The 26,102-nt window shown below is 40.7% G+C and overlaps 1 protein-coding gene across 3 annotated transcripts in view; it reads left to right on the forward strand.

The window, feature by feature from the left end:
* Window positions 1-26,102, forward strand: part of fbxl17 (F-box and leucine-rich repeat protein 17) — a 229,773-nt gene that overhangs the window by 69,635 nt on the left and 134,036 nt on the right. For all 3 annotated transcript variants that reach the window (XM_040050698.1, XM_040050700.1, XM_040050699.1), the window contains exons 7-8: window positions 12,054-12,161; window positions 22,451-22,581. In XM_040050698.1, the coding sequence (XP_039906632.1) occupies window positions 12,054-12,161; window positions 22,451-22,581 (239 nt within the window). The remainder of the gene's footprint in view (window positions 1-12,053; window positions 12,162-22,450; window positions 22,582-26,102) is intronic.

A 26,102-nucleotide genomic window follows, 5' to 3' on the forward strand; every position in this document is an offset into this window, starting at 1 on the left:
TACATTGCAGATCAGGCTGGACTTTCTACATAGCAAAACTTGGAGGAAAAAATATGTAGGAGTATGCACGTGGTTTAGGTAAAGCATCTTATTTAATTTTGGATGGTTGGACATGTATAAAAGCACTACATGTTGTCGTTGTAATCAGTTTGTTATTATTCATCCACAGGGTTCACGTCCTTAAGTTTTATCCATGTAATATCTTTGTTTTTATCACACAGGGGTTTATAATACTTGCTGGATGGATTAACATCCAGAAAACAAGATCGATGTAATCTCAAAGAAACTTGAGAGTTCTGAAAACTGTGGTTTCCCAATGAGAAAGCATTGAAACTCTTTGTTGCTGGTCCTGTGATTCTAGTAGTTGCTGCCAGCTCCTGTTCCATACCTTTTGTACTGTGTCGATAAGAAGAAGAGGCGGAGATTCCCTCCATAGGCTGCTGAACAGAACAATCCAATATGGGCCATAGCTATAAAGGTAGGTATAGATGGGAGCTTCACTGTGGCAGCCTGTCATTCTGGTCCAGGTCCATGGTCAAATTGGCCTCTTTAAGCCCCATTTTTCATCATTAGCATGAGACATAAAACTGATCTCTAAGTAAAGCTCAAAGTCAATTTCTGGTCCAACTTGATAGATTTAGGTGGAAAGTTACCATGGAAACGGCAAAGGGTTAAGTGATTCAGATTTGCTCAGACTCAGAGTGTCTTTTAGTGGCTTTCAGTTTTCTGTGAAAATTACAGACCACCAGCAAAGTTCTTAAAAAAGCTGGCTGTTGATGCTTTCAGAGGATTGATTTCTATTATTTAAACACAGTGCTTAGATGTAGTGTACGCACCTTTTGTTTAATGTTATCACAGATTCGGTGGGTTTTTTTGTTTGCATTTTTGAGCATCTTCATCATGCTTCGCAAAAGTACACTCTAGTCGGGCTTTTACTGAAGCCAAGATACTGGGTAAAAGCATCCAAATACCACATCCAATTTTCCAACCATTCTTAGAGAAAGAGTAGCAGGATTGCTCTGTATCAGAAAAGGTCTATTATTTTCCAGTAAAAATAAACTGTCTATGCCAAGGTGCTCAAGTTTCTCTATTGTACTAGTAAGTTCTCACTAAACTATTAACATGCACACATAACAGCTTCCTTCTGCCTTCTTCAGGGAATATTGCATGTCAGCTAAAAAAAAGTGGATATACTGTATTTGCTCTTTTAAACCTAATTCACACAGGCCTAGAGACAGGTCAGTAATCCTCAGACAACCTCTGGTTACTAAGCAAATGGTTGCTGGTAGTTGCTAAGTGATCTCTTTTGAAAAGCGGGTGCTTTACCAAAATCTCTTTGTGATTGTCTGTAATTTGCACAGAAAACACAGATTAAGCAGTAGGAAGACTGAAATGTGGAATGAAAACTGGAAATGGAAAACATTTTCCTTCAGATTAAAAGATGCCTTTTTGAAATGTGTTGGTTGCAGTAGTAATGCACATCTTTGACTTTGATAATGGTCTCTACTGTTTTGCATCACACTTTTGATAGTTGGCGGGTGTTTGCAAACAATGGGAGACCACCACTGTCTGTTATCAACCCCAAAAATTTGATTTGAAAAGGTTAATTTTACTTAATGACTAACGGCGATCTCCAGCAACCACATGGCAACTGGTTGGAAAAACCGCATCTTTGTCTAGTGAGCCTTTGGTTGCCTTTAGTCTCCAGGCCTGTTTAACTCGGTCCCTAATCAGACGGGGGGGGGTGGCAGTGACATTAACAATGCCAAGGCCCAACTTAAAAACCGTTCAACTGGTTAGACTAGCAATAAAATGAATTTAGTGTGCACCGAGTCTTTGCCTGTGTACTGAAATGAAATTAAATGTGAGGTATATTTTGGCTTGTGTTTATCCCTCTTATTTAACTAAAGCAGCGTTTAGCTGATCCTTTCCTGCAGAGTGCTCAAAGATGAACAGAAACTTGAATATTATTATAAACCCAGGGATAAACTTTAAATACCAAGTTGTCTTTCAAAGGCATGAAAATGCCATTCAATAAAAATATAATTGAAACCAAGAACTCTAATGCAAATAGTTGTCATATTTTTGGTGCTTAACAGACACAGCGAGTGATACACACATGAGGCGGTACTTTGAATTTTTGATTGGGCAATTAAACATTTGCTTCTTAATTGTAATTTCCAAATTAATCTGGGAAAATGTGTGTATTTATTTTATAGCTGCAATTCCCAGGGTAATGTTTTAAAATGCAACTATTTTCAAACGCTGGAGTAGGTTTTAACAGTTGATGAGTGTAAAAGCATTCTTGTATGTTTGTGTGTGCATTGTGTGTGTGTGTGTTTGTGTGTTTTTAACAGAAGTGAAGCTGAAAGGCAAGCTGAGAATTGATGGCTTGCTATAGGCAGAGTGGATACTTCTAATAGTAGGAGTTCCAATAATGAATTTTCTCCAGCTTCCCAGAAAGAGGTTAAAAAGAATAGTGACTTGTTTTTGTTATGAAACGGTTTTGTAACATGGTTATTGAGTTCAGCCTGTCTGCACTACTTATAAATGCAGCACTCTTACTGTACATACAGCTAGACTTTTTGCCTTGAGAGATGTTTTGTTGTAACGAAGACCATCACGGTAACAAAATGAGCCAACGTGTTTATTGCTCTGTCAGCCTTAGGCCTCTCCCTCAAGAGCACAAAGCCATACTAATATGGCTTTGATGTTGAGGAGGAGCCCCTTGGAAGGCATTTTACTTCATTTTGAAAAACTCAAGGGAGGTGTTAAGGTGTCGTATCAGTGATGTAATGACAGCTTTCAGTTTGCATTTATAGGTAGCAAATATGTCTCCTTGGGTTCCTTCACTGTGGCTTCTTTTGTCCAATTTGACATGCAACATAGAGGAGTTGGCATGTAGAAATACATTGGGACTTGAAACCACAAGAGAACTGTTGGAAGGTTTTGACAATGTGGTGTAATGACACTGCATTTAAGAGAGTAAAGAATGTCTTTTGGCTTCCTCCAAAGTAGCTTCTGATTTCCATTTGACATGCTACAAAGCACTATTGATTGTTAGAGAAGCAGGGTGAAAACCTCTTCTTCAACAAATGGAAACTGCAAAGTAGGGGCCTCCACAAGCCAACACCTCCTGCTCATGCATACTTACATATACACATACACAGTCTTGTGTTTAAAAAAACAAAAACAAAACTAGAATGTGCCACTCTCGAGGGAACTGAGGGCTTAAGCCACCGAATAAATGACAGGTAATTTTCAGTTGAGAGTGGAGCATACAGGCGAGTGAGGCAATCAATCACTTTGGTGATCACCCATGCAGATTTCAGTTCTGTCTGGCATCATCAAGGCTGATGACATCGATAGACCAAGACGAGATTGCTTGACAAGTGTGTGAGAGAGTACTGTTCATATGGTAGGACAGGAGATTGATTTCCCAAAATAATAAAAAAAAAAAAAAAAGCACAAAATGTTACCATTGTTCAGACATTGGTGTGATCACTGATAAGTAGGTAGCAGTTACTTTTTTGTGAAATATATGAGAAGGATAGGCCAAGTTTTTTATGGATTTTCTTTCCCCCAAGTGTGTCTGAGATGGCCACAGCTGGAGCAAAGTGGATCTATTGATCCTGGGAGTTTCATTTTTCAAACATAGTCATCTTTCAGAGCCGGCTTCGATTTTTGAAAAATATACAGTGCGCTTTCAGATAATTTTATGGCCTTTTTGTCACAGTATACAGTGGAGAGATGTGAGGAATTTCAAGGTAGGTGGTAGTTTGTGGAACGGATGGCTATACTTCTCAGACGGGCTGGAGCTATTTACTTTGCTTGACCGCATGTTCAAACAGGGGCTGTGGGTCATAACTTTATATTAATTTGGTATTAATTAGTAATTCCATCAGATGAATTCTATGTAAAATGCTTCCCAGACACATCTTCAAATCGCTTGTTTTGTTCCATCAATAGTCCAAAACCCCAAAATATTATATTGGCTGTTGGCAAACCATAGGCATCAATCATTAGAATTGTTTCAAAACAGCTGTCTGCTGATGAATTTATGACATATTAATCCAGCACCACTTTCAAGATGAACTTCACTGTGTCAGCAGTATCCCCAGTGGATGATTTTAATTAGAAAAGATGAGATTCGATACATTTTAGCTCTCTTTTTTTCAAATTTCCACCATCTATCAAACACATTTTGACTTGTAACTAACAGTTATTTACATTAAAAGTTAATCATTTTGTTTACAAAATGTCAAAGAAGTAAAACGACATTGAACCCGAGGCAGCCTTTCCAAATTGATCATTCTGTCAGGCCAGCAGTTCACAACCCCAAAGAAAAGGAGAGAAAGGCTTATAAATGTTTGCCTTTTCCCCTTGAAACCATTGATACAGATAAAATATTGATAAGCAAAAATGACTGCAGATTAATTTTCTGTCACTCTGCTAATCGTTTCACTTCTAGGAAGAATATTGTTTAAAAACTCTGCATTACACACACTGCAAAAGAAAAGGCCTAGCAAGGCTTTTACTTAAAAAGGACTTTCACTAAATTACACTTGGTTGGTTAATCTCTGCACGCCCTCTATTAGCTCTGTGTTTTTATCTATTTATTTGTTTTTAGGAGTTAATAATTTGAGATTGTGACCTTTTGCTTTCTTTGCTTTACCCTCTGGTCCTCTTTCCGTGCTCTTCTTTCTCCTACAATTTTCAGGTCAAAGTAATAAGCCGGAAAGAGGCTGCGAAAGGCGAAAAAACGATTATGAGAGTAATGAAAAGAGCATCACTTGTGTTGGTTGCTTACACTATAACCTCAGAGAAACGGAAAGAGAGAGCGAGAGAGTCAGATGCTATTAGATTATACAAACAAAAAGCTTACTGCCCACAGTGTCTCATCGTGGGTAGTCAAGTGGTCAGGGAGCGGTTATGTCATCACTGACAGTTGATGCCCCGTGTTGCCCAGCAGCAGGCCATGGAAACACCACACACACGAACAACCCCGCTGGTCTTTAAAGGTCTGCTTGTTGTGTGGACTTGACAACAACACACATACCAACACAAACAAGCCTGTCCTTCTGTTGTGACCCTGCTTTGACTTCCACACCAGGACTCTTCTGCAGGGGATGAGTGGGCGTCAAAGATCGGCCTGTCCTGTCTTAAGTGCAAGTGTAAACGGGAACGACTTGTTTCCTAAAGTTCAACATCAGAGTTGTGTGTCGCCGAGGGGCTTTTATCATGTCGTCCTTTTTGAAAGTTTAACACTGAGTGCTTTAATCGTGGACGTAGCACAATTATTTTATGATGCTAACACAGTGAGTCTTTCTTATGGAACTTTACGCTTCATTAAATAAAAATTATCTGTTGAGAATGTTATTTCATTTGCTTTGAAGTCTTGATCGAAGCAGAAGAACCTTTCATATTTCAGAGGATTTCCTGCAACTGCCAAAGAAGTCACTTCTTATGCAAAGCTGCTGGATAGGCATGAAGATGGATTGTTAATAGAATGTGTTGCAGTGTGTTCAGTAATCATTATTAATCTCTGTGTCGGCGGATTCTTTCTCGGCTCGGCCCAGTGTTCATAAAGCGCGGTTAATTAGACTGATTGATTAGATGGTGATGATTCAGAGCTCTCATCACAGCTCCTCATCCCGTCAGCTCTCTAATAAGATCAGATTGCGCTCATATTCACGTATTCCCCTGTGCACGCACCCACACACACCCACCGAGCTTGTTTAGCCTGTCATGCCACCGCCCCGTCTTTCTCATCTTCGCGACTGGCTGTCTGTCACATACATATTCAGACAGGATTTACAGGCATGAAAGAAGCAGCCAGGCTTGCCAAAGCTATACACTGAAGACCAGAAGCTACATTATGTTAACATGAAAAGATTGCAAATCTCTCATTCGCCCTTATTCGCCTCTCCCCTTTCTTCTCCCTTGTCTCTCACTGCTATCCATCCTGTTTTCCAGTCTCATCATGTCTCATAAATATGACTTGTCTCCCTGTTTAGCCAAGAAAAACATTGCAATGGATAGCGGGAGTTTAGGAACCTCACATCTGTCTAGACTGTACTGTGTTCTTGACCTACGTGTGCGCTCCATGCGTCTTTTTGTGGACCTTTGTGATTACTTTCATGTCTGTATGGAAAACAGCATACACACAAATGTATTCGCAAACTTAAATGTGAATCAGCTTTGCTAAAGCTTTAGCAGCAGATCAATATTCATGCACAGCTCCAAGCAAACCGCCCTGCACTTAGTGCACAGTGCCTGCTCATCAGCACAGTAAAGAGACTCTCCCTAGCTGTAGTAAAAGTTTATGACTTTCCGTGTTGCTTTTGTCTCCAGGCAGCGGATATTACAGAGGATGATAAGTATTCATTTAGATTTTTGCCAGATCACCAGTCCTTCGTGTCAATACAGCCCATCTGAGCTCTTTAAAAAAGAGACAAAGTTTGGTGTGTGTACATGTGTGCGCATCTAAATGTGTGTGTGTTCCAAGGCTGTGATGAACCCAGTGCAATATCACCCCTAAGAGAGTATTTATGGAGAAAATGATTACCTTGGAAAAAAACAGAACTTTGATGAAAATTGTCCCACTTCAATTTGTACCTGGAAGGCTTGCAGTTGGTGTCCTTGTTTATGGGTAATATTGGAAACCTGTAAAACTCAACAGTACCAGATGCTTTCATAAAGAAATCACAATCATCAGTGGGTTTTTGTAGTGAGCCTGAGCTTCTTTTTCCTGGAAAATGGTAGCGCATGAAAAACTGGGACTGCAGCTGCGACGAAATTTTGCATGGGTATGTTTTTTTTTTTTTTTTTTTAAATAGAAAGCCATATTAAACAAAGTATTGACCTGCTAGGCCCTGGAGTGAGTATTAGGCTGCGCTGTCATAAATCTTCTGAGAGGTAAGACTACTCTCTAAACCTGATCGTCCATAGCTTTTTAAGCTCCCTTTGAATCCCACCTTCACACTAAGCAAAAGTAGATACTCAGTACCTTAATCTTCCCTTATATCTCCTTTTTCTTGCAAAATCGATTCAAATTTAATTCCATGGTCCACTCGGTTGTCTAGCCACCATCGCAGTTTCACTGTGTCTACACAGAAAGCAGAGCATGAGCAGCATGTTTAGCAGAAAAGCAGCAGTGAGCTCTCTGTCTGTGTATTTTCACAGTAGGCGTTTAGATGTTGAGTGTAGGTTATCTGTGTTTTGGAAGTGCGCACAGCCCAATGCACAGTGACAGGTGGATGGGAGGTCACGCTTCACACCGACTGGCTCCGGTAAGTAATTAACCTACTGTATATAACAAAAAAAGGATGTAGCCACCATTGGACACACATTGGCGTCCTGTTTTTGAAGCCTTTAGCATTGTAGTCTATACGATCTTGTTTTTTCCAAAGCTAGAAGTAACCATATGTGGAAAAAGGGGTTAAACGCTAAGCTGTCTGCTGGCAGTAACAGCCAAAGTGCATCTGTACTCTGTGTAAGGGCATCAAACAAACAGATATCGGGTAATTTGTGCCAGTAACCTACCAAATAGCTACTAGCAACTGTGAAAGACACTGAAAGTGACCACAGCCCAGATAATGGGAACTTTAAGGCTCAATGCAACTCACATGGGTGAGTTCACTTCCTGTATAGTTGTCATGAAGCGAAGAAATTGTTAGTAGACCAAATCCAGTTTTTTTTTAGACCAGGCTGTAAAAGTGTTTATTGCTACTGAAAGAACATCAGGATTGACTCTCTTTTGGAACCAACCTCAAACAGGCCACTGGAGGGACTGCAGTTTTTAGCACTTTCCCATTAGCCTTTTTTATCACCCTGTTAGGTTGCTTGATTTTGAGGGGGGAAAAATTAGTTTTTCCAAGAAACTCTGTTTCCTCATGTGTATGTGTTGGATGAATAACAGTCTCTCTCGGTGATTGAACTGGCTTTATCTGGCTTTATCTATGTGTGTGTTTCTGAAATATGTCTGTAAGAAAGCAAGAGCTTGTGGAAAGATGTATTCATGATGTGTTGTTTTTGTTGGTAAAGAATGAATAGTTTTAACGGGAGATGAAAATGAACAAAATCTGGAAAGAAAACAATCTTTCTGATCTTTCGGTTTACATCTCTTAACCTGACGTTTGATGGAGGCAAACAAGTTGTATGATTGACCGTATTGACAAGCTTAAATAGCCTCATTGGATGAGAAGTGGCCCTTGGGTGCTGCCACAGCGTTTTGAAAAGAACAGGCGGCCAGACAAAAAACCACACATTCATGTACAGCACTACCCCTTTTTGCTACCACAGCACTCTTAACAATTACCTTCCAGCTCTTTAACACACACATGCACGCACACGCACACACACAAAGGCTATCTTTATGACTGCAGCATTTCCACCATTCCAGCTCGCTGTGTTTTTCTGCTTTCCTTACCTCCTTCACCCAGAGACCATTAAACTAGATCCCTTCTAAAAGGCTTTAAGGTCTCTCTTGGCTAGCCACTACTTCTCCAAAGCTCTGCCATGACTTTTTTCATGTTTTTAAATCAAAGTCCATGAAAAGTTGAGGGGGAGGAGTGGGAAGCAAAGAGAAATTTGGGATGGGTTTTTGTGTTTGTGGGTTGGAGACAAATCTTAGTTATAAACCCATATGGTGTTACTCACATTCACACAGGGACGCACACAGGGACGCACACATGCACGCACACTCACATACATGGGCTTAATCTGATACGGTACATGGCCTCCTGGCCTGTTCTGCTCTGGTGGGATTTAACTTTTTTTCCTTCCCTGTCTCCCTTCTCACCTGCTGAGAGTTACTTTAGATTTGTAACCTGCTCTCTTGTGCGTCCATACGCGTGCGCACACACTTGACTGCACCCACACAGTCCTGCAACACAAACAGCCGTATGAAAGACAGTCTGGAGGTGGCGTCTGCTATGACTCCTTGACTCCCTTACAGAAGGTTCTGATTTAGGGATCGAGGTGGTGTGCGGCTTTTTGATTTTGCTGGTAGTCAACCTGAAAATGTTTTCCTTGATGGTTTTTTGGCAGAGGCCATGTTGGGAGAGCTGTGGCCAGCTCACTTCTCCTGCCAGCTGCTCAGATTAGGCTGGTCCAGCTGGAGTTTTTTAAGTTTCATACTCAAAAGACAACTCTGGTTTACTCTTCTCCATATCTCTACCTGGCCCTGCAGATCCGGATCCATATGCATCAGTGTCTCCAAGTGGGATAGCTGACTCACCTTCACTTAATGTTTCCTGACTGAGTGGGGAAGGGAAGTGTGGTGGGTTCAACCTGAGGCACTTTTAAGGTGCATCCAGTTATTGATTGTGCTGAAAAACCACACTCTGTGCAAAGCTCAAAAAGTACTACAGCTTGTATATACAGCAATGTCCAGGAAGAACACTTGTTCTGTTTTGTAGGATTTAAATATTACACTGGAAAAAGGAATGAACCTCATACACTGCCCTCCTTAGCACTCCTTTTTTGATGATTCAATCTATTTACTCTAAACAGGGCGTAATGTTTAAGGCTGCTTAAGAAGGTGACTGTGTAGGTTCTAAATTACCCAAGTCATACAAGTGTTAGGCGTTTGAAACGAAGGCAGGAATGGGACTTCTTTTTTTGGGATTGTGAAGATGTTTCACGTCTTATTCAAGAGGTTTTTTTCAGGTCTAAAACAACTGATTGCGATTCTCAGGGATTTAACCCCTAGTGGTTTCGCTCTCTTGGAGGCAATTCCGTTTGTCGACTCATTATTGATTATGTGAGTAGTCAGATGAGCCAAGGTGTGTGTGGTTGATCCTTGTGAAAGGAAATTCCCTCCGTAAAGGGATGTGGACTAGAGCTCTTCACACGTCAAACTGTTGTCAAAATGAGCTGAACGTTATGGATTTGCGTTGGCAATATACATATATTGTTTTTTGGTTTTGTTTTGGGGTTTTTTGCCTCAGGTGTTGACACAAGTTTGTGTCATTGATATCACAATATGACTTTATAGCGGATTATAGCAGTAATACAGAGGAAGATTCTGATTCTGATATCCTTGTGTTCTGTAGTGTAGAAAATCCTCCTGTCGACGTGCAACATTAAATATAGATATAACTCTGCACGCGGGTTGATCAATAAGAATGTAATCTACAGCCACACTAGCAGCTCTGTGAGAATATTTGTCATTTTCAGAATGTTTTGCTATGTGCAAAAATAGAAAGTTCAAATGGTTAATATTACCTTTGCAGGTATTCGATTCAAAGTACAGGACAAATTTCAGCTTGATACGCGCACTACATTTTAAAAAAAGTTTGCTGTTTATTCAGCAAACTATTTCTGAGTCCTGATTTAAAACCTAATGAAAGTAGAGATAACTACCACCCACAGAGCACAGTTAAATATGGTAAAAAGTATAATTTTCAAATGCCAGCTTTTGTTTTTACCTGGTAAAATTAGATGCTCAGAGGTCTGCTCCTGGATCATCTTTTTAGTTGCTGGATTATAACCTTAAAAGCTATTCTCACATTTTCAGTCACACTTCTTTAGGAACTATTTTACACTTTAAAGGCACTTTAGCTCCATACTGATAAGGTAAAAGACAAAGCTTTTAGCTTCATACGAGGTGTTTTGCCCAGATAACTTGACTTGGTGAAAGATAAATGGACACCTTGTTCTTTCTTTTTGTGATTTCTTTACCCCCTTGAGTTTTCCATCTTACTCTACCTCGACTCAGTAACCTTTAAAGCAGCCTTGTGAGGGGGAGCGGGGCAGGGAAGAAGAAAGAGAGAGAGAGCGGTGTAAGGGTTTGAATGTAGGACAGCATCAAGGAAATGAGGAGTCTACAAGTATATAGAATGATCAGTAAAGAATTACAAATAAGTAGTTTGATCAGCCTCAGACGTGACACTATGGGAATAGGTTGCTAGTATTAGATGTCTGATCACAGTTCTACACTGACAAGAGGTTTGACCATAGAGGACATGCAGTACTGTGCAGAAGTACAGTGAAAACTGTGGAAAAATCTTACTGACTGATGATGCTGCAGTGAAGTAGTTTGCAGTAGCCTTCTATGTGTCCCTTTGAGTATTCTTAAACTATCCTGCCTTTCAGTGTTTTTTAGGCATGAGTGCTTCTTCCAGACTTCTAGTAATTTAGAATAAAAATATGGAGCTGTTTATTTCCTTTGAAACATATCAGATATATTTTAGTCTCAGTGCGCTGAATCTGATAAGGAAATGTTGGTGTCTGGATGCATCCATTCCTATTTGATGGGCTTTTTTGACCATATTCCGATTTACTTTTCCTGACTTGCTTTTGGGGAATCTCAAAAGTAAATATGGATGATTTTGACAGACTCCTAGAAAGCATGATTATTTCTCTCTAATGTTCTTTGTTGTTTGTTTGCTTTGTTTTCTCAGTTAATCAGTGCTGTCAGTTCTCTCTCCTTTTTCTCCTCTTATTTTGTCTTTGTGATTGATGAAGAATTTGAGGAAGCGCCGAGGAAGCCGACAGAGAGGACAAACAATCTTCCACATATTGTTGCGGTGTTGAGTGTAGTGAAGGAGGTGAAGGTGCTATAAATGCCCATATTGATGACTACAGTGGAAGCTGGTGGAAATGTTCTGCTTCCCTATTGATCTAAGATCCATTATGAGCGGTTAGTAGACAGCTGGGTGAATGATGGGGAACGGTCTATCCATCATAAGTCGATGCCCACAGTGCTTGGCACACACTTTTGACTTCTTTTTTCCTTTTCTCCCCTCTGATTCTCCTTTTCTCTTCTGTTGATCAACACAAAGCCTGTTGGAATAAGAGAGCAGACATTTTGGCTCAAATCTGACAGCACCAGTCTGCACACGCTACTGTTGAAAGGCACTCTTAATAGATTTTTTTTATTCGTTATTTATTTTTTAAGCTGGCAAGGTCATCTTTAACAGCAATCTGCACAAGACAGAAAAATGGGAATCCTGATGTTTTTCACTCTGATTTTAACATGTTGACTCTCAAAATCTGAATGAATGAAACATGTTGGATGAATCCTTCTCTGCTCTTCTGTTTTCCAGGTCACTGATCAGTCTGTGCGGGCAGTAGCAGAACATTGTCCCGAGCTGCAGTTTGTCGGCTTCATGGGATGCCCCGTGACCTCTCAGGGAGTCATCCATCTGACTGCGGTGAGTATGACAGTTATTCTTTACTTGCGTTGCCGTAGTTTACCTTGAGTCCTCAGTGAAGGCCCAATCTTCTGAGCTCCAGCAGTGTGTTTACTTACAGTAAAGTAAAAGTGCATCCCGTTGAGCCACTTTAAAGAAGACTAATTTCTCTTTTTCACAGTAATTACTTGTAGCAGTAAATGTCACCACAAGTTCTGGCGTGACCAACATTTTTGTCCAATCCTGTTACTACAGGTCAGCTCTGTGCATTGCCACAGGCCATGCATTGTCACCAGGGGGGAAGTTTAACTTTTGGAGAGTAAACTCTGTACGCCGGTGTGTATTTTATCTCAGACTTAGTTTTGAAGTTATTTCTCGTTAACTTTTAAATCTCATGAAAGCCTAATGAGATGAATCCTAATAATACACTGCTGTTCTGACTACACCCTGCTGTTTGGATATTACCATGCTAATGAGCAGGGCTCCGTGCTTAAAGGCGTTCCATGCCATATAAACATGGACACACATGCACCCACACACGGTGATTGCCTGAATTGAATTCACCAGAAAAACACTGCACCTTATTTTTCCTCTCATTTATTTCTTTTCCCCCAGCCTAACACCCACATAGGACGTTTGTGCACCCACGTGCGGACGTGCATGTCATGTCCACGTCCAAGCATGCTCGTGTAATACAATTCCATTTGCGTTCGATGTACTCCGGTGTACACTTGAGTGTGCGCGTACCTCTGTGGACCTGTGTGCTCCCATTCCTCCTCAAATGCAATTACAGTTGTGTTAATAGGACTGAGGCACCCGATGCCACGCTGCATTATTAGATTAAACAGCAGATTAATTTGTGCTCATGCTTTTGGCCCCCTATCATCTCTGCAGCCTCTGCTGACCTTGGCCATGGTGTTGTAGACAGACAGTAATGAAGCCAGCCAGTCATAACAGCATTAGCATACATGGAGGTGGACGCGTACATACACCTCCGCCCTCACGCACGCACACAGTCTAGCACACCTCATTATTATTTATTACAGTATTAACCAAGGTGAAGTTTTAGGAGTTCAGGTGAACAAGTTCATAATTCTGATAATGTTTATATATTTTTTTTGAAAGATGCAGATTTGTCACACAAGGCGAGGCTAAAAGTCCTGGAAGGACAAAAACAAAAACCAAATTCATAGTAGCTTGTTTTGATTGTGTGGTCGCCCAGTTGACATCAACTGCACATGTTAAAATTTCACAGACAATTTTGGCTTAAAATTGTCTGGTAGTTGTGTTATTGGCAGTGGTTAGCAACTCTACTGGTAAATGTACCTCCGGAGAAGCTATGGAGTGGACTTTGTGGTAAAACTTTTGTTTACTTTTGTCTTCGAAGTACAAAAAAACGCTTTCAGCCTCATCACGTCTTTCATTATGCGATGTAACCCACGTACACACACAAAAAAATATATAAATAAAGAATATGTTGCTTTATTGTAACAATAACAGCAAAATAGTTTAACCAAACCCCACTCTTTAATTGATAAGAAATTTTATGCTACGTGACTGTAATTGTGCTATATGAGACTGAAGAAGACTCGGATGGAGTGAGGAAATGTTTCTCCCACTGAATCAATTTTCTGGGATTTATGCTTGATGTTAATGTAAAAAAACCAAACAACTTGGTCAGTATGTTATTACTAAATGATTCCAAGCGCTCAAATTCTTACTATACTGTAACTATATTTGATTGAGAGCGCTTCTTCATGCCTTATTCAAAATGTAATGGCGCTCGTTCTTGTTGCTCACAATTAAATCAAAAAATAACTCGCCTTTTCTCGAAGGGAGTTGCTATTTAAGCGCTGGAATGATCTTAAATTCTGAAATATGGCAGGCTGGAAATGTTTCAGAGATAACATTTTATTCATTTGGTTTGATTCATCTCTTTCTGTTTCTTTTCTCGTAGCCTCCGTTTTGCTGTCTCTTCCTCTCTCCATCCCTCTATAATCTCTGACAGTAATTATCTCATTTAGCAGTTGATTCCTCCTCTCATTGATTCCCACTCGGTCCCAGCCACTGTCGACTGAAAATCATATTCTCTCTTTTAGAATCGTTGCATTTCTGATGACTCCGTGGACCCGCGTGCCATTCCAGGACTGTAGCGCTGCTCTCTTGTTCGATTATTGCGCACTCCCTCCCACTTTCTTCCTCCCTGGATCGCTCTCTCTTTCTCTCCCTCTTGCTGATAATCTTCCTATCCTCCTCACTTGCTACTCAGCTATGTGCAGGAAAAAAAAGAAAGAAAAGAAATCCATTACTTTTATTAACTTCTCTCTTATGACACACTCATTTCAGATTGATAGCCTTTTTATACCGACATTTCAGAAATTAATGTATGAGAAAATCAATTGAAATCATATTTTCTAAATCAAGTGAGCCGATGGTAGAAATAGGCCACCCGCGGCGATAAGTTCGATGCAGATGGTCTGTAGAGTAACTGTAAAGCTGTAGCATTTACGCTCCTCTGATGGTTTTGCCGTGTTTCAGTATCACAGGAGCTGTGCTGATCCGCGCTGATGTGCAACACAACTCGATATTTGTAGCGAGGCGCTGTTTGATAAATCATCATCTTGTTAATAACTAAAAGGCAAAATCAAGATCTCTGCTGGCTGTAAACGTAGAGCTTTCTAATGGAAAAACAAGTAACACTTTTCCTTTCTGGCTGTAAATTAAACATTATATGCTGTTTCAAACGTGAGAACAAAAACTGATGATTTTAAGAGTAAATGCGTGTCTAATGTGGCTTAGTGTTTTACTGTGCCAGGGATATACTGTAAAAATGTCTTTACGGCTGCTTTTAGATTAAAGCTCAAAGTTGGCTCGAAGCTCTTGACATTAATAAAAGTTTTATTGATGAGGCTTGTCACATCCCAAGGCTGTATAATGGATACAAAACATCTTGGGGTGGAGGCTTTGTGGGTGTCCCGAAGCTTTCAGCGATTCGGCGCTCTCCCTCTCGGCAGCTAATTTGAGAACTTTATATATATGTGTTCGTCTGTGTAGATCCGCTTGAGATTAATCATTTTCCTAATTCGGTTTCAGAGGGTTCACCCTTTAGTGAAGTCTGCGAGAAGCTGCAGAGGTGGAAGCACAAAAGGTTTAGTGTGTGCGTCTGTGGTTGTAGGCGTAAAAGGGTGGAAGGTTCGCTCTGCAGATGCGATTGTGTGTCTGTGCGTATTGTTGAGAAAATAGATTTGCGTGTATCTGAGATGGGGATGCATGCTGTGTTTTCTGTGCTGTCTCTTTTCCTCTCTGGCAGTCTCTGATGCACTTTGCTGTTACCTGCACCAGCAGAGTCATTATAAAACTCTTTAAACAGTGCCGTTACCTGTTTATGTCTCTTTCTCTCTCCAATCTCTTTCTGGCTTTAGTCATTGTCACTCAGTATGTATCTCTTTGTCTTTTACTCATGCGGTATGTGTTTTTGTCTTTCTCACTCTCTCTCTCTCACACACACACACACACACACACACACACACACACACACACACACACACACACACACACACACACACACACACACACACCCTCCCTCTGTCTCTCCATCTTCCTGTCAAGTGGTGCTCTTTTCTTCTGGTAGTGATTAAGTCCAAGGTCGGCTCTATCAGAGAGCCAGTGTTTGAGAGCAGCTCTGGGTGCCAGAGAGCCTTCATTCCCCGGGCCTTAGATGTCCCACTGATGGCTTCCCTTTGCTTGTCATGCCTACTCACAATGCTCCTCCTCATACATCAGCCTATCGCTGCCCTAAGACACCGTGGGCCTCAAAATGCCTTTGTGTGTGTGTGTGTGTGTGTGAAAGTTCCTGCCCAAGGCAGAGGGAGATGAGGCCAAACACATAACAAATGGAGAGACTGTTGAAGAATGTGTCAGACATGAAAAGGGGTATATTTGGAGACTGTAATAACTATGTGTTGTCTTCCTCTGATGTGCAGAACTTGGATGTTTCTGGTCTTAATTTGGGGCCTTGTAGATTAATTCAGCCGTGCTGCTCCAGTGGTTTTTGTTGTTCTTCCTGAGAAAAAGTTAGGACCTTTGAGAAATGCTCTCTAAATTTGACAGAATTGGACCGTGGGTAATACCTCATTCTCTCTGTGTGTTTATGAGCAAATAAAACAGTCTGGTTTATGACAGGGAAGCTATTTAATTTCATAACCAGCATCATATGTTCTATCCATCGTGATGGCTCAGTGGAGTGGTATGCACTCGCTACATCTTGACTTCAAATTTGGCTTAAAGCATATGAATGAATGAAAAAAGAAAGAGAGGGAGAAAGAAGTAAGAAATTATTGATTTCTTTTAATTTAATTTTTTCTGTTAGTTCCCACAAGCAGAATATAAAAAAAAATCACAAAGGTTAAGATACAAGTCTTCACCCACTGCCACCTCGTAGCCCTCCACTCCGCCGCTCCCACCCCACATCGAAAAAAGTGGTGTCTGCCGGCCTCTTATCGCCCCCGCCCCCCTCACTGGAGCACAGAAAATACATAATCAGAGTGCCCTGTGTCAAACTGATAACCCCCAACACAAACCAAGAAGTAAGTGTGTTTGTGTTCACATTTATGTGTACATATGTGCGCGTCACTGTGTACTCGCGCATCTGTGTTGTGTCTCAGGGGTGGTAGAGAGGATAAAGGGGAAAGAAGCAGCAGAGGGGATTTGGATGGAAAAAAGGTAATAGGGTTGTGGGGGTCGCAGAATGAGTCGAAAAATTGTAATAATAATTTTCTTGACTGCTGTATGGAGGAGATTGGGGGATTTATGAATATAATGAGGAGAGAAGAGCCTAAGGATGATGTGCGTCTCTTGCAAGAGTAATTGAAGAATAATTCATTTGGCTGTAAGACTTTTAACTCAGAGACAGACAGAGATAGAGAGGTTTTTGACCTCTGGAGGGAGGGATATCATGTCTCATTATTGGCCTAACTAGTGTCACTGTGCCGTGACTGCCAACCAGTGCTGTCACTTCGGTTTGTGCGTGCGTGCATGCGCGTGTGTCTATATGGCCATTTGGCAGGAAAAACCAACCGTCTCTATCTCCTTGAGCTTTTTCCTCACCACTGAGTTTGTTATCAAGACCAACACATGCAGGATTAGTGACTGAAAGGGAGAAACAGAAAGTGAAAAGGGGGGTAGGAGAGGGAAAAGAAGTGATAGACAGTAGATGGGCACGCGACAGATAAAGAGCAGAGTTAACCACACACACACACACACACACACACACACACACATACAGGGATCAGCTCACTGGTCCATGGCTGATGCAGACAATGTATTTGTGATATCAGATCCATGGCCTGTACCATTTTTCTTTTTTTGTTGCCTCAGTCCTTTTTCAAATATTCATATCATTCTGTCTGCTCAGGTCTGTATGCTATTAAATGTGTGTGTGTGTTTTTCAGAGTGTGTGTCTGGGAGATTGGGGGGGCTGGGCCATGATTTAGGCTTACCGCAGAGGGATTGTCTCGACACAGCTTTCTTCTGTCTGACTGAACTGTCTGGGATGTTCCGATATGGAGGAAAAAAAGCCGACAAAGACGGCGCGTGCATGCATGAGTGCGCACTCGTATTCACCTAGTGACACCGCTGCCATTCGTCCCACCTTTTTGCCCCTGCTTCAGCCTGTCTCGCACAGTCCCAAACACATGCGGACAGCCGAGCAGACACCTCAGCAACACCTTGTGACTTTGACTTCTTGCTCAGGACTTTGAATACACTTGAAAGTGACTGGCTAAACTTTGTCTAGGCGATTTCGACTCGTCTCTATTCATGTTTGGCGGTCTTGGAATTTAAATGCTGATAGTTTTACTTAAAAAAACAAAAACAAAAAAAAACAGTTCTTGCAAGCATGGGCTGTTTTTTCTTTGGTACATTGAGACCTGTTTTAACTGACCAAATTCACATAGTAAATCTTGATGTGGTTAAAAATTTACTACAGTCATGAAACAGCAGCAGCTCATATTTTCCAAATCTAACATGTTCGGTATTTATGACTAAAACAATGCTCACTCTGTCTGAGCTTTTTAAATGTCATCCCACTTCATGTCAACTGGGATACTGAAGTTGATGGACAACTACAGCTATGAACTCATGCTGTTTTTGTGCCAGCGCTCAAACCATGACATCATATCCTCTGCACGGGGTCTACCAGGCCTCAACTTCCTGCTTGGCATCGTCAGCCTTGTGTAAATATATGTAGTAATGGCACAGGTAGTTATAGCTCCGTAGTCTGGCACGAAACACACACACTCACACTGACTGTATGACATATACTAATGTAATAAAGTGCCAAATCAACCTCTTCAAATTTCAAACCTGTGCTTATGCTTGGCTGAAAAACATCTTTGTAACAGCCAGTTATTCCCCCCCCCCCTTTAACGTGATATTTTGTATTTGACCTCCGACTGAGGCTTTTCTTTTTCTTTTCTTTCTTTTTTTGGGACAAAAGCTTCTAATTAGAGCAGGCAAAAGCCAAACGGCTTGTAGCGTGGCGATCTCAACTGGTCATGTGGAGTGAATTAAACAACCTCTTTTTATAAAAACATGTTGCTGCACCTTCGTCTCAGACCAGAACAGCTTTCTCATTCAGCTTTTGTCATTTGTCTTTGCTTTTCTCTTTATTTTTGGATGGATGAGTTTGAGCAATATATGAATTGATTTGGCGCCGGAATCTCATTAAATTGAGATTCACATCCTTTGTTGTGATTTTCATATTTGTCACATTTTACGTTTTCAGTGTTGTTTCTGCTTTGTAGGAAATAATGAAATTGAAGTTTGATTTTTACGACTTTAGAAAAATATATTCATTGGTATTGAAGTTTAAAATATCTCGGCGTTTCCAATATGTATTTAACTACTTATGATTACAGTAATTCTTTCATAACTATATCTTTAATATTGCTGTAGATATAAATAATTATATTGTAACGTTTGTCGTGCAGTTATTTATCGGTGAAATCAGTATTCAGACGGTGATTAACAGACAGAGAAAAATGGGAAATTCTTGTATTATAAGGGCAGAAATGACAAAAGAAAACAGTCTATAGAAAATAAAGTAAAATAAAGCACCTAAACTGGCTCAATAAAATAGAAAAAAAAAAATCTCAGTAAGTGAAATAACTGAGATTCATAGTAGAAGGGCGATACAATACAGTGATATTACAATATTGTATTGTAATATAATATATTGTATTTGTTTAAGCAAAAGTCCATAAAGGTTTGCAAAAACAAATTCTTAAATAGGCAAAAATAAAACTGTTCATTATACACGATTGGAGCGTGTTATAGCATTCAGTTATGGGAGCAGTATTATTTAAGTATCATGCCAACAATACACTGTAGTGCTCTAATGGTTTCATATATTTTTTAATTGGGCTCCCTAATCTATGCCAATACATTGTTTTTGATACATTTGTAAAAACTCACTCTGAACCTTTAAATGAAAACAGTTGAGTCTAAAGTAAATTAGATGGAAGTAAAATTTATTAAATGTGAGCTATAAGTTCTTCGAAATTGTAGTTTATTACAGTGTTTCATATGACTCTCCTTAGATGCTTTGCACCACTGAATTCTGTCCATGTAAACATGGGTTCATATATTATTCCTATAATTGCTGTGCACATAAATTCCTGCACCATGCATGTGTTTGCGGGGCGGGAGCGACACGCTGGCCTCAGAGCAGCTGGATTTTGTAGGTTTTCCCTGTTTTTTATGAACGGCATGAATAATTATCCAGGTGTTGCTGCCAACTCAGAGGAGACGAGTCAGACTCTGCCTAGTTACAGACCTCAGCCAACGAGGAGAAAAACCTGCCGAAACACTCACCAAATCCCTGCTCTGTATTCTCTTGCTCTGCGCCTCTCTCTCTGTCTCTCACTAGTTTTCTCTCTGTGTGTTTTTCTCTGTTTCGGTCTCTTTTGCCCCGGTGTGAGTTTGAAACTTGTTTTCTTTCTCATCTCGCTCTATAACTCGCATGCTTTCTCCTTGCCCTTTTTCTCCATTTATTTATTTGTTCTCCCTTTTTTTTTTGATTCACACAAATACTTGGGTGTAAAACAAGCTATAATATGAGAGGAAGTTATTAAATACGCTGGGAGTATTAAAGCCTTTCACGTCTAAATCAGATTATATCTATCAGCAGTGCAGAAGCAAACACTCGCACTGTAGCCTTGTTTTTTTTTTTTGTGAGACTTTTTATTTAATGGATGTTTTTCTTTTGGCAGATGTCTGCTAAAGTGTGGAATTTATTCTCACGCTTGGATAAACAAAGTCTCAACCGTGACTCTGTTTCTTCCTTCTCAGGAAGATTTCTGCTAAGTTTTTAGTATTTCTGCAACCTAGCTACATACTCAGCCAATCAAAACTCACACTGGTTGGCCTGATTTCTCATTGGTTGTCCACATCAATGAAACTGTTTCTATTGGTCGTAGTAAAAAAAATTACATTTAGCAGACATAAGCAGTTTTGAAGATTTGGAGAACAAATACTGCTTTTGATGCTGGGGCTTTTAAAATTTACTTCAAGCTTATTAGTCATACATACTGAATGCAAATAGCTGTCTGTGTGTGAGTAAAAGCGTCTGCTGTGGATGGTAATGATTTTCGTAGTGTGAGTGCGTGTCTGTTGTGGTGAATATTTGGGGTGTTGGTCACTTAGCCCTACATCAAGGTTCGAAGTATGCTGAGCAGATTTGTGTTCCCACATGAGTAAACCAAGTAGAGACACACAGACAAGACAGATGGACATACGCACGCGAACACACACTGGCACCACGCACGCCCCGATCAGCGCCATCCTGAATGAATAATTTAGCACTTCGATCCAACGCCGGCCACAGGGGCACATGACAGTTTTTGTGTAAATGTGGGTTTGTGTGTTTCTGTGTGCTGTCTTTGTGAACATCTATGATAAACCACATAGTTTGGGGTTTTCCCCCTTTCATTACTTACTGTTGTTTATCATGTCAGTTCAGCTGTCCCTGATGGTTACTGCCACATTCTTGACCTACCTTTGCACACACAAGCCGTCTAATGTTTATTTCATTTGTATATCTAAGCATATTTTCATAGGTGAGGATATGATGGGGGGAAAAAAAAAGTTTCATGTTTATTTCATGCCTAAGCAGATCTTTTTATCACAAGAGGTGTGGATCCAATTTTCTCTGAGAAGTGACAGAAAAGCCAGAGGCTACAGAAGAACAGAGAAACGGAGCGGTTCGACAGAAGTAAAGGTTTTGAAAGCCTCCTTTATTACTTTCAGCGCTGCGCCGCATCCTTAGCGTGTTTGTTTGCACTCAGTGTGCACGTCTGATTCTCGGTATGTGGGGAAAGGGGAGAGTGTTTACATGTGTGCTTACTTCACGCAGCGAGCTGTGGTTATCCATTCCCCCCATGTGACTTCATGCTGGTAGGTATATGTCATGCCTATGGAGCCGACAATAGGGCTCACTGATCTTAACGGCAAGTGTAAGCTTGTTTTCTCTTTAGCCTCGGCCGTGACATTTACCTCTACGCCTCCCTGGCGGCTGGTTGGAACATCATACCTCTATTATCTTGCATCCCCGATGTGTGCATGAGTTTGAGTGTGTACATGTGCACCTGTGCCTTAAACACATTTGGGTATGTATGAGAGAAAGTACACCTGTACAGTCACTCGAAAAGCCTTTGGTAATTTCAGCGTGCAGGCACGCTTGTTGAATAGTGTTTCAATTTGGGTTTGTAAGAGGGTGTGAGGAAGTAAAGATTTTGCTTGGAGGATTAATCTAAACCCCCTCTTATAAGGTATTCAGATCGGAAAGTGGGATTATTGAAAGTCGGAGAGATAAAAGGAAGAAGGAAAGTGAATGCTCATATTGGCTCAAAACCCCCTCACACCAGGCATACGGCACAGAATTGTAAACAGTAACCACAAGCAATTTCATAGCATTTATCTGCCTGGTTAGATTTTGTTTTGTGTTCCTGCTGGGTGTTTTTTTCCCAGTTTTTCCTTTTTTTTTTTTTTTTTTGGATTACGTGGCAAAATACAAGTTTACTCAGTATATAGAGATACAACTTCTTCATTTCTTTGGAATATAACAAAACCGTGTATGTAATTTAGCACAGCTTGCATATCGCACATGCTTTTCTTTAGGAATTTCTTTCTGACTTTTTGGAAGGTGGATTGAAATATTTTGCTCTTTGTCTGCTCTGAACAGCTCCCCGTCTGCTTTGTTCAGCATCATTTTTCCAAATCCTGAAAACGGTTTTGTGTGTTGCCTCTTGTAGCTGCGGAACTTGAGCGTCCTGGATCTGCGACACATCTCGGAGCTCAACAACGAGACGGTGATGGAAGTGGTGAGGAAATGTCGCAACCTCAGCTCTCTCAACCTTTGCCTGAACTGGAGCATCAACGACAGGTATGTCTTTAATGTGCTTTCTGGACCACAGCGTCGCAGCCGCTGAGTCAGCATGGACCATCTCGGTGCATGCTGACGGCCGAGTTTGCAACACAAACTTTGGGTGGGGAAAAAATAGGAGCAGAAATTTTGTTGCAGTTAATGAGTTCAAAAATGGATTTATTATCCAAAAGTGGTGTCAAACGTCCAATTTGTGCCAATACTCAAATAAAGAGTCCAACAAAAAAGGTTCAGTTGCTCTGCCCCCTCCCACTAAATTATTTGACTAATGGCTTATTAGGGCCTTAAAAAAAATGATTTAAAAAATGCGGTCTTTTTATGGGGATTTGGCTTTTTGTCATAAAAGGAAAGTAAATGTCATGTCTGGAATCATAAGAAAAATTGCGATTACGCATTTGATAAGCAGTAAATTTGGAGGGTTTTATTGACTTATTAGTTTTATGAGATCACTTTTTCCTTTTTCTTGTGCATTCATTCAGTTATGTGTGCATATTTGTACAACTATGCACACATAGGAAATGAATGACTTGCGAATTAAAAACAAGTTAAAAGAGCAACAAAAACTTTTCCTTTTTTATTTCTTGCTATTTCCTGCTCTCATCCTTTTCTTTCCCCATTTCTTTTTTTTTTTTTTTTTTTCACTCAAATGTGAGACAGGGCTTGTACTGTATGTGACAACAAGAGTAAACCATCTCCTTTTTTATTTATTAGCTTGTGTTTTATTCATACGTTTCTATTTTAATCTATTGATCTACAAGGGTTCTCTGCAGACTGTACTCCCACTCTGTCTTAGGAGTGTGAGCACAATATTGAATGCACCACGATGCGTAGCAACAATGGAGGCTGGCGAGCAGGCGTGCGCATGTGTGTGTATGTGCACGTGTGAAATCGCTCTTGAATTATTGAGTTTACAGCAGACGTGTGGTAGGAAAGTTATGGTAATACTTAGCTACCTTCATTGATTGAAAATCGTGGAATTTGGTGGGATCCTTATAGGAGCGCATTGTGCTACCAACTTTTTTTCCTTTTCAAACGCACATTTGTGCACACAGAGGTTCAACCTCAAGCGATTCAAAACTGCAATGATTGCATATTGATATTTACTGCATTGGTCCAGAGGCTGAAGGACTGAAGATATATATGTGTGTGTGTGTGTGTGTGTGCTTGACTGGATTTGTCTGAATCACCTGTGGGAATATTGGAATTTAAAATGGTGTGTGTGTGCGTGTGTTTGGCAGTCTGGGTGGGAGATAAAACTAGGTTGTTCTGTATGTGTGTGTGGCAGCATACAGTAGGTGTGCTGTTGACTTATGAATGAAGCAGAGATGGTGGGGAGTGACAGGCTGAGGTGGGCCATTAGTGGCGTAGGAATCCTACATGCTTGCTGCCTTGACGCTGCTCTGCTTCCTCACCTCTTATTCCCTTTGCTGTTTTATGCATGAGTCTTTACGAATCTCGTGATGTAGCTGAGTGTTAGAAGAAGAGTAAGTGAGTAAAATGTTGTGAGCCATTTTCAGGCAGAATTAAGAATCTTGCTGCTTTGCTTTGATTAAGAATTTTTTTTTAAAAAATGCCTAAATTTCTGCACAGCAACAGATTTTCCTTTTTGTATATATTACCAAAGCCTTAATATTCAAATGTGACAGAAATTTTATTTCCTGTGTTGTGACTAAAAGTAGCGCTGTGACTCAATAAGAACTTTAATCAGTAACTAGAGTATGAATTAGATAGCAGGTAGATAGATGGACAAGATGGACAAGATGGACACACACTCTCAGCAAACAAGCCTGGCAGGAAATCAGAGACTAGACTGTGGCTTTATGATATCTTACAGCTGCAGACAGACTGCCAGTCCCAAGGTCATCAGGCCATCTGGGTTACTGCTGTTGGAGAAGCCAATACATACTTCCACACACAGGTTTCTGACTTGTTGTCACAGTGAAGACCAAACTGTCTTAACCCTCTCTGACGTAAGTGCTCCGAGGGTACAGCTAGGTCAGCTTGTGCCTGTGTGTGTGGTTGAAACTGATGACAGTGTGCTGTGCACAGGTAAACAGGCAGAGGAAATGACCCCTTATTTCCAGGCTCAATTTGCCCCCAACAAGAGGCCATTGGGGAGATGGAGCTCAGTAGGAGGTAAAACACTCCAGTCTCCCCCCCCCCCCCCCCTTTTCTTCTCCTCGTTTCCTCTTTTTCTTGTTTTTCGTCTTAAGAAATATAAAAAAAAAAATATGAAAAAACCCCCGTGTCATCTTGCTTCCACCATTGTCCTCAATAATAGCGGAAAAACTGCCTCCCCGTGTACGAAGGCGAGATATGATGACCAAATATAGACTTCCCATCGTCACAGTCCGATGGGCAGATTGCGACAGTGGGACGCCTATTTTTTGGTCACTGTCATTTCTTGGGGAGAGAGGATGTGATGTTCTGCAGGTGGGCAGTGTTGGCCCTATTATTTCTCTGTATCCTCTTCCAGCGATGATAGGAGAACAAAGTGGGATTGTGTTTTTCAAATGTCACAGCGTTTGAAAATGGGGAGCGAGTCATGATCAAAGCCGAATGGCAGAGCAAATGGCAGCGCTCACTTTTTAGATCCAAGTTGAGAACAGTGTCAAAGTTAAACGGTTTTTCTTTATTCTCTGGTGCTTGGTGCGTGGTGAATTTGTGATTTTTTTTTTTTTTGTTACCACTGTGTGTTGTTGTTTGTGTCTGTGTGCGGAGATTCTTTTTTATCTGAAGTCTTTCTTTCCTGCTGTCGTGATTTTTTTATAGTATAGTGTTTTTGTGTTTGTAAATATGGCTTTTATCATACTGCAGTTTTTCTGCTAAGGCATGATGACATGAAAGATGAGATTAAAAAAGATCTACATGATGTCACGCTTTAGGACTTTCTGTGTGTGTGCGAGTGGGAGTGTGTTGTAGTGACGTTTGTGGTACAGAGTTTTCAGTGGTTCTGGTAACAAAAAAAAAGTAGAGTCATCCAGTGTTCAGCTAACATTAACTGGACACAAGGCCTGTGTTGACATTCAGATTTATGTGCAACCCCGGCTGTGTCCGTCTGCTTTTGTGTGTGCATGTGAGCAAGCTCTGGTCAGCTGGCCTGTAGTCTTTGCTGAAAGCAGATGCGTGGAGTAAGTGAGTCATTTATTTTATGAGATCTGTATTGTTGGAAGTTGGGCATTTCCCAAAAGCCTGGGCGTTCTTTCCCTCCGTTTCTTTCCCTTTATTCATCTCAGTCTTTCTGCCAGCTTCATTTAAACAGGGGAATCAATATTCATCCATTCCTTCTTCGCTTTGTTACTCGAGGCCAACATTCTCAGCATATCTCCGTCACTTCTGAGCATCACAAATCACGGCCCAAATTGGCTGTTCTACATTATTTTTTACCCTCTTTCGCAGAAATCAAACTAGATAAGAGACGACTGGGGGCCCTCTCTGACTTTCAGGAGCCTGTAAAGCAGGAAATAATTGGAGACCCATTCTCCCAGAAACACGCCTCTTTTAAAACTTTTTAGGGTTTG

The sequence above is a fragment of the Simochromis diagramma genome, unplaced genomic scaffold, assembly GCF_900408965.1.
Source record: "Simochromis diagramma unplaced genomic scaffold, fSimDia1.1 OVJJ01000131.1, whole genome shotgun sequence".
Taxonomy (NCBI): Eukaryota; Metazoa; Chordata; class Actinopteri; order Cichliformes; family Cichlidae; genus Simochromis; species Simochromis diagramma.